The 14,089-nt window shown below is 41.5% G+C and overlaps 1 protein-coding gene across 3 annotated transcripts in view; it reads right to left on the bottom strand.

Annotated features, from left to right (window-relative positions):
- LOC311111662 (DNA-binding protein RFX7-like) overlaps window positions 1-13,638 on the bottom strand; it is a 40,208-nt gene extending 26,570 nt beyond the window's left edge. For all 3 annotated transcript variants that reach the window (XM_084154447.1, XM_084154448.1, XM_084154449.1), the window contains exon 1: window positions 13,225-13,638. In XM_084154447.1, coding sequence (XP_084010573.1) covers window positions 13,225-13,355 — 131 coding nt within the window. In that variant the 5' untranslated portion in view covers window positions 13,356-13,638. The remainder of the gene's footprint in view (window positions 1-13,224) is intronic.
- Between the last annotated feature and the right edge of the window lie 451 nt (window positions 13,639-14,089).

The following is a 14,089-nucleotide window of genomic DNA, read 5'->3' as shown; positions in this document are numbered from 1 at the left end:
GTCAGGTTGCTGCTGTGTGATATGGGGCCAGGTCAGACTGAGGGGCTGTTACTAGGTTACTCAGGGCAGGTCAGAATCAGGAGACTGTTATTAGCTGTGACGGAGAAAGTAAGCTTTAATGGACTGTTACTAGGTGAGGCCAGGATTTCTCAGTGTTGATAATAAGCAGGTCTGCCAGGTTCCTCTCATTAAGCTGTTTCTAGGTAAGGCCAGGCAGGTACAGAGAGAGCGCCTCGTTAAGCCATTGTTGCTGTGGAGAGCTGGGAGGGGATTGCGAAAGGGAAAGACAGGATTTAGATTCTCCCTGCCGGATCCTTACTGCACATCACTCCAGTTTTTAAATGTTCTGCAGCAATTATACCCCCGTTCTGGCCACACAGCATTACTTAACAAGCTCTGCCTATAATCACTTAGTCAGGACTATAACCTCACTGGGCAGGGTACACAATAATATTGATGACTGGCATTACAAAGGGGGTTTAGGGGTAAATCAACCTGCAGTATAAAAATGGCACAGATTCCTCTGACATTTTGATAAAAAAATGAAATAAAAACATTCCTGTGGGTCAGAGTGGAGTCTATGAGTTTGTATCTCTCCCTGTCCCTAAATGTTGAGTTTGGTGATTTTCATGTGAAACATGGACCCATTGCCATGCAGGGCTGTACGTACGTTAAGACTGAGGAAGTCTGGTTTCTAAACACATCCTGTTGAACCCTGGGCTGGCAGTAGTGGAGTTCAGCTCGGAGTGATGAACCCACTCACCCTGCCTATGTTGGCCACATTCATCTATATCCAAGCTGCACCAGGTCACTGAGGTAAACTTGAACATGTCTGTTCTAATTCTTTTACTGTATTTAGTGTAATGCACCAACCGCCACAGCTTGAGAGTTACATGATTGATTGTATACATTTGCTGGATTTTGTCTCTCACAAAAACCTTTCTGCACTAAGCAGCTAACTGCTGCATATTGGTTCAGAAACCCTTGAAAGAACATCAACTAATGTGCCTATATCTACCACACAACAGGTCTTATTTCAGCCTTTCAATAAATCATTCTTAAACGTTGAGAGATAAGAGCCTAAAGTCAAAACACAAATCAACAACATTCGAAAAAGATAACTGGTAATATGACCTGACATGTGCAAATAATCCACATCTTATGAAATAATAAACACTAAACCTAAAATGTTATATTAATAGGGACTGTGTATGTTTTTTTCCTGAAGAGTGCCCTGATTTCCAAAGGCAGCGGAGCAGACTCTCCCCACCCCCCCAGCTGGCCCCTCCTGAACGTAAACAGTCAGAGCCGGCAGGAAGGGGCAGCCCTGGCTGCTCACTGTCTGCCACCCTCCCTCAATATGGCTGCTTCAGGGAGAAAGAGGATTGCCTGACATTCACCTCTAAACACCAGCGACCGCAGACAGTAGCATGACACTGGGGAGGGCTGGAGCACCAAAGCTGTGTTATTCTGAATGATCAACGTGGGGAGACCGGGTGGGGGGGGGAGACATTGCTGACTTCTCTCCCGGCGAGCAGACATCCAACCCTGTTGAACCTCTCTGATCTCATATTCTTACGCTAGAGTGGGGATGGTGAACCTTTTAAACTGAAGCCTGACATACCATCAGAACAGCCACCACATTGAGTGTGGAGCAGATACAGCCCACTACAGTTCAAAGTGTTTCAACTGAATAGGACAATTGGGGGTAAAAGTTGATAAGTAGACAATTGGACTATAATCAGTTCTAACATACCTTTCACAGAGGTTTAAATACAGTAGGTCAACTGTTAAATGGAGCTAACACCAAAGACATGACATCCCCTCTCTCCACTCAAGAGTCAGTCAAACGTTGAAAGCCACCATTTACCCACACAGAGGTTTTTTCAGTACACAGACTGTCTCACAAAAACAGGTTTAGACATTTTTGCAAATGTATTAAAAATAAACAGAAATACCTTATTTACATAAGTATTCAGACCCTTCGCTATGAGACTTGAAATTGAGCTCAGGTGCATCCTGTTTCCATTGATCATCCTTGAGATGTTTCTACAACTTGATTGGAGTCCACCTGTGGTAAATTCAATTGATTGGACATGATTTGGAAAGGCACACACCTGTCTATATAAGGTCCCACAGTTGACAGTGCATGTCAGAGCAAAAACCAAGTCATGAGGTCGAAGGAATTGTCCGTAGAGGTCTGAGACAGGATTGCGTCGAGGCACAGACCTGGGGAAGAGTACCAAAAAATGTCTGCAGCATTGAAGGTCCCCAAGAACACAGTGGCCTCCATCATTCGTAAATGGAAGAAATTTGGAACCACCAAGACTCTTCCTAGAGCTGGCCACCCGGCCAAACTGAGCAATCGGGGGAGAAGGGCCTTGGTCAGGGAGGTGACCAAGAACTCGATGGTCACGCTGACAGAGCTCCAGAGTTCCTCTGTGGAGATGGGAGAACCTTCCAGAAGGACAACCATCTCTGGAGCACTCCACCAATCAGGCCTTTATGGTAGAGTGGCCAGACTCAATTTTAGAATAAAGCTGTAACATAACAAAATGTGAAAGAAGGGGTATGAATACTTTCCAAAGGCACTGTATATCTACAAAAATAAGACAGATCCTGCTTCTGTTGCATGTTTGAGTGTTTGTTTAATAGCCTACGGATTCCGTGAGCACCAAGCCTCACGCAACCACAACATGCCGGATAAACAGATCCACAAATTCAGCTGTTTTTAATCTTTGCTGTGCTGTTATAAAGGCTTTACACTTTGTTTCTCTCTCGTTAGAACAGCCTCTCTATTTTACTTATAATTTATTTTGTGTTGTTTACACTGTTCCAAATTGTCTGAAAAATGATAATAACCCTCCTTTTTCTTGATGTTCTTATTGTTATTATCCCTATTATGATCATCATTATAATAAGTCATGTCATTATCATTAGAAGGCTTAGTATAGCAGCCTTGTATAACCATCATCGATCGAGCTGTAGGTCTAAGAGAGCCTCCTGTTTAGTCTTAATACCGTAACTTCCTTATGCCTATATTTCAATACCGTATTGGTCCGAATATAAGACGGCCTTTTTTCCCCTCGAAATAGGTCCAAAAAAGTCGGGTCGTCTTATATTCGGGGTCTAGTATTCAGAGCGCAGTTTCTCTTCTTCGGCGCTCCCTTTAAATGTCAATACACATTCGCGGGCACAGATGGCGCCAAAAATTCGTTCCGGACGGAGGGAAGAGGCGTCCTTAACAACCAGCCCGTTACCGGTGTTTAAAGATGGAAAGACAGGCTGACCATTTAGAGACAAGTGGCTCAAAAGTGGGCCAGGTCAATAAACAACAGCGGAGGAGCTATGATGCCAATTTCAAAATACCGTAATGGTTGTCAATAAGGCAGAGTCATCTAACAACTGCCAAGCTGCCAAGACATTCGGGGTCACTGAGTGTAATGTAAGAAGATGGCGAGCAGAAAAACAACGTCTAAAAGATGCTAACAGTCAGCGAAAATCCTTCCGTGGTCCTCAAAGTGGTCATTTCATTGAGGTTGACCGGAGGGTTTTTGAATATGTCAGGGAAAAAAGAAGTGAGGGAATGCCCATTACCAGAGCTGTCATCCAGGTTAAGGCCCTGGAAATCGCCAGAGAGCTCAACATCACTGGATTTAAAGCCAGCCTCGGCTGGTGTCGTAGGATGATGCGGCGTAATGGACTGTCACTTAGACGGAGAACGAGTTTGGCCCAACGCCTGCCGTCAGACTTCGGAGAGAAGCTGCTTTCGTTTCAGCGCTTTGTTATCAACCTGAGGAAGAAGCACTCCTACCCGCTGGATCAGATCGGCAATGCTGATCAGACACCCGTTTATTTCGACATGCCAACATCGGTGACTGTCAATAGAAAGGGAGAAAAGTCTGTGTTGGTGAAATCAACGGGCAACGAGAAGAGCCGCGTCACTGTCATGTTGACATGTCTCGCTGGTGGCAGCAAACTCCCCCCGTATGTCATTCTTAAGCGTAAGACTGTGCCAAAGGACCCAATGCCAGCTGGCATTATTGTGCGCGCCCAGGAGAAGGGCTGGATGGAGTCGGGGCTTGTAGTGGACTGGCTAAAGGTTGTGTGGGGCGCACGCTACGGGGGACTGAGGAAGAGGAGGAACATGCTCGTTCTGGATGCGTTCCGCGGACATCTGACTGAGCCCGTGAAAAGTCAGGTGCGAGCAATGAACGGGGATCTTGTGATCATACCAGGGGGAATGACAAGCCAGCTACAGGTGTTGGACGTAGTTGTGAACAAGCCTTTCAAGGATAACCTGCGAAAAAAATACACAGAGTGGCTCCTGTCTGGCAACCACGCACTCACACCGACCGGGAAAATACAGAAGCCGTCAGTCCGTCTACTGTGTGAATGGATCCTGCATGCATGGGATGCTATTCCCTCACAGAGCATCATCGATGGCTTTAAAAAATGTTGCATCTCAAATGCATTGGACGGCAGCGAGGACGACGTGCTTTGGGAGGAGCCGGTGGAAGCGGAGCAGCTGGGGAGCGATGACAGCGAGAGCGAACACAGCGGGGCAGAGGACGTGTGTGAGGGATAGAGAGACATCGGAGGAGAAGTTTGGCGAATTTTTGTTAAGTTTAGTTAAATGTGTGGCCTGTATTTTCTCTGTTATTTAAAAATGTTGCTTTATTATTGCTTGATATTAATTTTGAATCATACTGTACATAGTTTGCCTTTGTGTTTAATTCACTGTGTTTTTAATATTGTTATTTTAAAATAAAATGAAGTTCTTTGTTCGGCAAATCTAGTCTGCAAATCTGTTTTTCTAAATGTTTGTTGAAAAACGGGGGGTCGTCTTATAATCAGGGTCGTCTTATATTCGGACCAATACGGTACTTATATAAGCTACTGTATCAACCAATCATTCATTCGTTCATGTCATCACACGAGTCATTCATAATTTGAAATGCAAACAAGCATTTTAGTTTAAAAATAAAATAACAAAGCGACCCTTAGCTGCAAACAATAAATAAACCGTTCCATTTCAGCAATTGCATTCACGAATGCATGCGACTGTTTTTTTTTGCTGTAATAAAGGCTTTACAAAAAAAATAATATATACATTACAACATACTCTCTGGTACACTTAGAATGTATTTAGTGTTGTTTACATTGTTCCAAATGGTCAAAAAAATTAGATTGTAATCTAACAACCCCTGTTTGGCACACGCAGTGCTTTCTCCTTACTTTATTTTTCTTGATCTCCAGTATTTTCCACAACTAGTCAAATGTATTCCACACATCTGACTTCCCCTTTACCTCCTGAGCAACCAGTAAACAAACATTCCCCCGTTTCGAGTTTGTCACGTCCTCTGCATCCATTTTTCTTTCACGTGTTACGTGATCAGAGTTTGTTATAACCAATTTATTGATGCGATTATGATATGCTATAGGTCAGGCCCTATTGGTCACGTGCATGCAATGCATACATGTGTCACGTAAAGAGAGCAAGGGTTAAGGGAATAGGGAATGTTTTTCCTAAACAAATTAGAGATTTCAGTAAAATAACTGTTCAGTTAGAAATGACAGGTCAAAAGATCGATTGGTCAAAAGAACAGACGACTCTCGGTCGACGAAGAATTGTTTTAGTCGGGGACAGCCCTAGCAAGATTGCATAAAAAATGTAACAACATGTTCAACAACAGGAAAAGGTGTACACACATAAAACGAATAAAAACTAGTTTCCCTCCTGTATTTCCTCCTTTTCTCTATAGTAGGCCTACCTCCCCTCAATGTGAATGCACTTAAACTAATAAAATGTCCATCAAGCACAGAGCCAGAAACGAAAATGATCCTTAACACATTTTCAGTTGACATTCCTGACATTAGTTAATGTTCTTCTGTTCCCTTTGAATTTACAGGCCTATCTAATATTCAAATCAAGCCACAATGCTTGTTCTGTTGCTTCGCAGGATTGTATCAGATTCGCTCCAAGCACAAAACAATTCTAAACTGAATTCCAAAAGTTCCTTGAGAGAGGAAGGTGAGAACGAGAGAGGGAAAAGAAACATACAGTATCTGATCATGCTTGGAGGGAGTGAATCCATTAAGGGGTCCTTCTCACATAGCTCAATTTCCTCCTTTATTTGTTAGTTTAATTGAAATTAAGGGCTGACCAAAATGCAGGGGATTGTTTGTGACCCATGCAAAGACAGTCATTCAGTAATCTGGCAAAAACAAATCTGATAAAATGCTGACCAGTGTAAAAATTGAAAAAGATCTACAGGCATTTTGTTACGATGGCATTCCCTACAAAAATTGACAGGAAATGTCACTCAAGATATAGAAACAGCACCAAACGCAATTAATGACCTCCAAGACTACAAAGAAATTCTAACCACGACAGTAGTGGTGAACATTTCTATTGAATTCTGCACTCCTGAAAACCGCCTCATGTTTGCCGGTGGTGAAGCTCATTTTCAATTCTCTTTGAAGACGAACATCCTCATTGTGTTGGGATTTCATCCCCTCCTTCCTATTCTATCCTGTTTCCCCTCCTATTCTGATAAACACTGCCTCCCCAGTCCTTACAGACAGAGAAAGAGAAGACAACGGTGGAATCAATTCAAACGCTACATTCAGCTCCATTTTCATTCCATTAACAGATGCAAGATGGTACATTTTTAATGCCACAATGTGTTTGCATAAATCATGCGACAAGACTATTGGCTATTCCAATGTAGTGAGCTAATGTAATACCAAAATTGTAAACATGTCATGCTCAAACGTACTATCAGAACACTCAATCACACAGCATAACAGACACACTGAATGTGAATCAGTAAAAGGTCAATTAAAGGACAGATTTAACTAATCTAATGTATTACAGACTTGCCTAAATTTTAATCCGATGTACTGTATTTTACTCAGATAACCCCATCTGCTGGTTCACAGGGAAAAATTGACAAGAGTCTTGAAATGACAAAATATTAAAATCTCACTCTCTTTCTCCTAAGATTTTGTATTTCTGGCCTAAAAGGAGACAAGAGTCATGGAAAAGCAAGCATCTCTAGCCTATATGTGTGAGCAAAACAACGGCAAAGCCTAAAGATGTGACAATCTGTAATTGAGGTAAATATACTGAATAACAATAGAAACGCAACATGCAACAATTTCAAGGATTTTACTGAATTACAGTTCATATAAGGAAATCAGTCAACTGAAATACATTTATTAGGCCCTAATCTATGGATTTCACATGACTGGGAATACAGATATGCATCGGTTGGTCAAAGATGAGCCTCACAATGGGCCTCAGGAGCTCGTCACGGTATCTCTGTGCATTCAAATTGCCATCAATAAAATGCAATTGTGTTCGTTGTCCGTAGCTTATGCCTGCCCATACCATAACCCCACCATGGGGCACTCTGTTTACAACGTTGACATCAGCAAACCGCTCGCCCACACAATGCAATACACGTGGTCTGCGGTGTATGGCAACACTAAAGCGAAGTTGGAGGCTGCTTATGGTAGAGAAATGATCATTCAATTCTCTGGCAAATGCTCTGGTGGACATTCCTGAAGTTACCATGCCAATTGCACGCTCCCTCAAAACTTGAGACATTGTGGCATTGAGTTGTGTGACAAAACTGCACATTTTAGAGTTGCCTATTATTGTACCCAGCACGAGGTGCACCTGTGTAATGATCATGCTGTTTAATCAGCTTCTTGATATGCCACACCTGTCAGGTGGATGAATTATCTTGGCAAAGGAGAAATGCTCTAACTGGGATATAAACAAATTTGTGCACAACATTTCAGAGAAACTGTTTTTTTGTGATTATGGAACATTTCTGTGATCTTTTATTTCAGCTCATGAAACATTGGACCAACACTTTACATTTATATTGTTGCGTTTATATTTTTGTTCAGTGAAAGAACTGCCTAATCAATCCTCAGTCTCCCACGGACTCGAGAGACATGCAAAGCTCTCATCGTAACTTTCCAAAGGGCAGTCCAGCACCACCAGAACCAAGCCAAGGACAGATATTTTCCATGGGAGGCAGCATTTGCTTGTGTGCCAGCTCTCCAAATGTAGATCATAGGTATCGTCTATCACTCAGGCTATACTAACATTTAGCTGCACTCACCCAGTCAAGTGTAATGTGCACCATTCAGGACTCTATGCTATAGGTAACATCAGGGCAATTCCATGGTAACAGAATGAAGAGACTCCAATTTTGAATGCAAAGTTAAACAAACCATACAACTCGATGCACAAGGACTACGTTCAACAATTTCCACTGACAATGTTACAAAAACACATTTACTTGAAGAACAGATGTAAAGTTTTGTAACAGAATGACAGTAAAATCTCCCTCAGTTTTCCAAAAACTCTGAAATATCTCTTCTGAATTACGATTCAAAAGATGTCAGCAGAAAGAATGGGGTCTCAACTATGATATGACACCTTGAGTTTGAAAAAAAAAAAAAAAAAATCTACTTTGGTTATTGAACTACAGTAAGTGAAGTGGCTCAACACCTATAAAAACAAATATGGATTATGTTTTAAATGCTCATAAAACTGGGGTAAATGTGTACATGTTCCGGTTTCAAAAATATATTGTTCAAAACAAGCTGTTCAGTTACTTACTACTCTGCCCCTCAGTGACTGCCAGCTCTGCGTTCAAGGTCAAGCGAACATTGCTTCGATTGTTTTGCCAGCTATTTGCTAAGAGGGAGAACTGCTCCAATGAAATCGCAGGATTTCAAAGCATAAATTATAACAGCACAAAGTAAATGGACCGTACTGGGGCGCTCAAATGTGCGTCCGTTCAGTCAGACGTTCTGAGTATGCTCTAGTCTCCTCCTCCCTATGAATCTCTCGCGCCAGAAGGCTTACTTCTGCACGTGAGACTAGGTCTGCTCTATCAAGTACAGCAAAAAGCAAATTGTAATTAACTTGTAAATAAATAATCATAAGAGCCATGGGAGCCTGGGACCTGATAAACAGGACAACTACATCCAACAAGAGTCAAAAGAAAGAGGGATACACTAGCTAGAACCTTCTCTTCGCAGATCTGGTAGGACAAAAAGTGTCGCCAATTGTATTGTTTCCGCCTGATGCTGTTTATTAGGTTCTACTGTAGGGGAGTGGGTGATATGTTTGGATTAAACAGCGTGTATCACAAAGCATGATCAAATAAATTTGCCAGCTACAGAAACATTAAGAAATACTTTGTAAATGTCTTTGTTAAATTAACCAGTTAGCTATCTACCTTTGATAAGTAGCTACAGTAGCTAGCTGGTAGCTTTGCTAGCTAGCTATCTAGCTTCCATGCCAATTTCAAGTTTTTCTAAACTAATATATGAATAACTCGGAAATATGAAGTTGTTTCAGAATGAAAGTTAACCTCAAAGTCTAACCTGTTATCTAATTGAGTTTGAATTTTAGGACCCCTTTAGGTATCACATTTATTTTAATATGATTTAATAAAATATTGAATTTGGCCTTTACTACTATAGCCCATAGAAATGCATTGAATAACAAATTCATAAACGGCAAAAACGACAGTCCAAAAATAAATCATAAGGAATAAGGTTTTGAAGTGTTTGTCCTATTAAAAAAAATTGGAAACATACTTAACATCTTATTTTTGTTGGCACAAAACTACCTCCATACTGCCATTCATTTGTATGGGTTACTTCAGACAAGTCCCGTGACACTTGTGGGGGTCGTAGAGACAAAACGGAGAACACCATAGGGTTCATGAGTCTCCCCTTTCATCAGAATAATGATTTTTCGGGATGTCTCATGGTCTGACAAACACCGCTGTAGCTCGGCCACCTTCCGCCGCTGATGTGGAAGGCCAATATAGAGTCATAAAACCTGGAAATGGTTCCAATCGTTTTTTCACCATTCATTATTCATACAAGGTCTGTGTTTCGTGTAGGCTTACCCTTGCTTTACGTTTTGATAACCGCACAAATCTCTCTCGTACAAGGTAACTTTTATCAATAATTAGCATATCAATTGAGGTGAATATATTAATAAAACTCACCTTGTCTGAGAGAGAATTGCATGGCTATCAAAACGTCATGCCAAGGTAAGCTTATTCACAATGTGAAAAATGAATGGTGGAAAAACCATTGGAACCATGTGTTTTTATGGGTATTATGCTTTGTGACCATGTACACCACATGACCAAAAGTTCCAAAATCATGGGAATGAATATGGAGTTGGTCCCCCCTTTGCTGCTATAACAGCCTCCACTCTTCTGGAAAGGCTTTCCACTAGATGTTGGAACATTGCTGCGGGGACTTGCTTCTATTCAGCCACAAGAGCATTAGTGAGGTCAGGCACTGATGTTAGGCAATTAGAACTAGCTCGCAGTCGCCGTTCCAATTGATCCCAAAGGTGTTCGATGGGGTTAAGGTCAGGGCTCTGTGCAGGCCAGTCAAGTTCTTCCACACCGATCTCGACAAACCATTTCTGTATGGACCTCGCCTTGTGCATAGGGGCATTGTCATGCTGAAACAGGAAAGGGCCTTCCCTAAACTGTTGCCACAAATTTGGATGCACAGAATCGTCTAGAATGTCATTGTATGCAGTAGTGTTAAGATTTCCCTTCACTGGAACTAAGCGGCCTAGCCCGAACCCGTTCTGTGAGCTTGTGTGGCCTACCACTTCGCGGCTGAGCCATTGTTGCTCCTAGATGTTTCCACTTCACAATAACAGCACTTACAGTTGACCGGGGAAGCTTTAGCAGGGCAGAAATTTGAAGAACTGACTTGTTGGAAAGGTGGAATCCTATGACGGTGCCACGTTGAAAGTCACTGAGCTCTTCAGTAAGGCCATTCTACTGCTAATGTTTGTCTATGGAGATTGCATGGCTGTGTGCTCGAACTGTCAGCAACGAGTGTGGCTGAAATAGCCGAATCCACTAATTTGAAGGGGGTGTCCACATACACTATATATACACAAAAGTATCTAGATACGTATCGACTCGTCTTGAAAGGGAAAGATGCAAATCCCTAATAATTATGGATATGTGATGTATCCTGAATAGGTACACAAACGTAGAAAAATGCAATATCCTCCTTTGCATGTTTGGGTATTATTCTACACATTGGCTATTATTCTAATGTGCTCCCCCCCCCCCCCAAACACGACCACATTTGGTTGGTACGGACCTGACCAAATCTGAACCAATCATAGAAGTCTGTTTCTCAAGTTTGGACATCATAGTAGAGCAGAGTAAAGTACAGCAGAGTAGAGTTCAGTACATTATACTGTACTCTAGTGTGCTTTACTCTACTGTACAGTGCTGTATTGTACTGTGCTGATATATACTCTACTTTTCTTTCCTGTACTGTAATGTGCCGTCTAAACTTGTGAAACTACTTTTCAAAGTCCATGCACGTCTGGTGTCGGTCGGTGCTCAGTGAGTCAGTTGAGGACGCTGGTTACAGTAAATGGAAACAGAGGGGACCCCTTTGTTTGACCAGAAATCAAAGCCTTTGCTTATTCCTAATATTAGGATGGAAAATAGTTGAAAAAATGTATTCCATAAGAATTTCCGATGTTGACCATAACACATCAAGTCAATGTATTGATGATGGAAATGATACCCTTCAAAGTAGGGAAGTGATATCCCACGTATGGATCCATGTCATCCAGAGCCGAATTCCTTCACACTGGTTTGGGGGTAGCACTAGGGGACACCAGCCTTACAGCAGATTACTGTGCAGAGAATCAACAAATATACTGTCGCGTATTTTCCGATATGATTAATATAAGCCTAGGTGGTGGCATTTTGCAATTTATGACTTGGCTAAGGTTACATGTTACCTAAGTGGTTTTATATTTTTTATCTGATGTTCATTATATTAGAAAAGTTTATAAAAGTGCCAGTCATGACTTTCCCCAATGTTGTAATTCCACAGACAAACCGTCCGTGTGTTTCAGTTCCTGCCATTTCACTATATATAATCTAATAAACTATTCACACAATATTGCAACCAAGACAAATCACAAATAACAGGTCGTTCTGAATGATGAATGATTGTGCACCACATAATGCGGTGGTATAAAGTTAAGACCATGAACATTTAAGTCTGAATATCTGAAACATCAGTCAACAACTGTTCAAACGCAACAACAAAAAAAACACATCTATTAGCATATTATGGTTCCTTATGATACTTCATAATTAATGTAGGCAGTTTCTATATGAAAAAAAAAGGTTATGGCAACAACAGGTGAAATGTGCATATCAGTGCAAATGGAGCATTTAATTCTGGAAGCTGACTGATGTATGAGTGCAACAATCTTTACCTACAGATCTGTGAACAGATTGTTGAATGTAGCCGAATAATATTTTGCAGGTTTGTACTGATACAACATGCAGGTCATTGATTATGTATCAATATATGCTACGGTGCAGGGAAGGCTGTGCTATTATTACCATAGCCATTTATACCTCCATGGATTTGAAATACATGTCGAGACATGCAACAAAAACAATGACGGTGGTAGTGGTTTTCAACCCAGTTAGCGCAGGCGTGCAACACTGGCTAACTCCCGTTAGCTAACTTAGTTGTAACGCGGGCAAGCGTACTAGCTACATATTATTCTGTTTTCCCGAAATTACGCAAATTGGCTAGTGCGTGCACTAATGAGGATACGGAAACCATGCACAATGCACAGGTCCAGCCCATACATACCTCAATTGGTCCAGCTAGCTAATGTTAGTTACCAACGGCGAGGTTTCTTGCAGCACCCGGGTTGTTAATAAATCACCCATTTTGACCCTTTTAGTCAGGACCTGTCGAATACCACGAAAAGGCAGCGATAACTTGCTGCTGTCGTCATGAATATGTGAGCACGCGCTATTTCATAACAAAAATGTGGGTACAATTTATATAAAAAATAATTTATAGTAAACGATATTAGATCTTGGTACCAGGAAATGTACGAAAAAGTGTCAAAAATGTAATATTGTCAACGCCAAACACAAATGTTGACATGTTTACGTTGATGAAATGGGGGCGGGGGAGGCTAAATTACACACATAAGCTGCTAGTTAGTAATGAGCTGGCTAATTAAATATCTGGCTAGCTAGCTAGAGGTAGCAACACTATAATGGCAAAACATATGGAGCTGGCTCTACTAACGTAGGCGAACTAGCTAGTAAGCAAAGTAGCAAAATGCTAGCTAATGGTCCTCCTTACCAGATGGAATTCTTTATTTTGAGCTGCAACGCACTGGCCTCAGTCCCTTGCAGTCCAGGAACTAGGGATGGTAACGTGCTTATTCCAGAGCCCAGCTTCGGGTGCTGATCAGGTTGTTGATCCTCAGTCATCACGATGAGATTCAGGATGGGAGGAAGGAGATCTTTAACATGCAGGCCTCAACCTGGACCTCGAGAAAGCAGTTATTTTTCTACTGTACATTACAGACCCACCCGTTCTCATTTGCGATGTACGTGGACTCAGTTCCAGGGTAGAAACGGTGCCGGGAAAACATGGCTAGACGGTTAATTTCGAACACCATGCACAGACATATAAAAAAGAAAAAAATTACAAGTACAGAGGAATACAAAATGCACGCTTTCCTCAGGATTCCTTCGCAGCCTTGGGGCGACCCGTGCGTTTGCAAACACTAGTGGTGGAAGTGTTGGTGATGCTGACTAGTATTCTGCCAGCAGCACAAACAATGACGTCAATTTGTATGTTAATGTTGACACCTTCTAAATAAAAGCCCGCATTTCAAAACATTGCAATGTGGATAACTCATTTAAAATATATTGCATTTTAATCAATGGCCACTTCTATTGTGACAACAAGAAAATGCAATCAATAATTTATGACAACAAATAAAAAATATGCTTTTAAAAATATATTTTTTTATACCAATAATGAAAATATGTTGACACTGGTACTGTATGTTGAGAATATTGGGCTGTAGAGAGAAGTTTTCTACCTGTCTCAGCTAAAGTGGGGTGGAAAATACTCAGTAGGGTCTCTACTAATCAAATATGTGTCGTTTTGGAGAGGGACTGTGTCGTACATACCCAGCAGCACTTCGTTCTCCACC

The sequence above is a fragment of the Coregonus lavaretus genome (assembly GCF_964263955.1).
Source record: "Coregonus lavaretus genome assembly, chromosome: 37".
Classification (NCBI taxonomy): Eukaryota; Metazoa; Chordata; class Actinopteri; order Salmoniformes; family Salmonidae; genus Coregonus; species Coregonus lavaretus.
The sequence above is the reverse complement of the archived record's forward strand: the minus strand, read 5'-3'. Positions and strand labels throughout refer to the sequence as shown.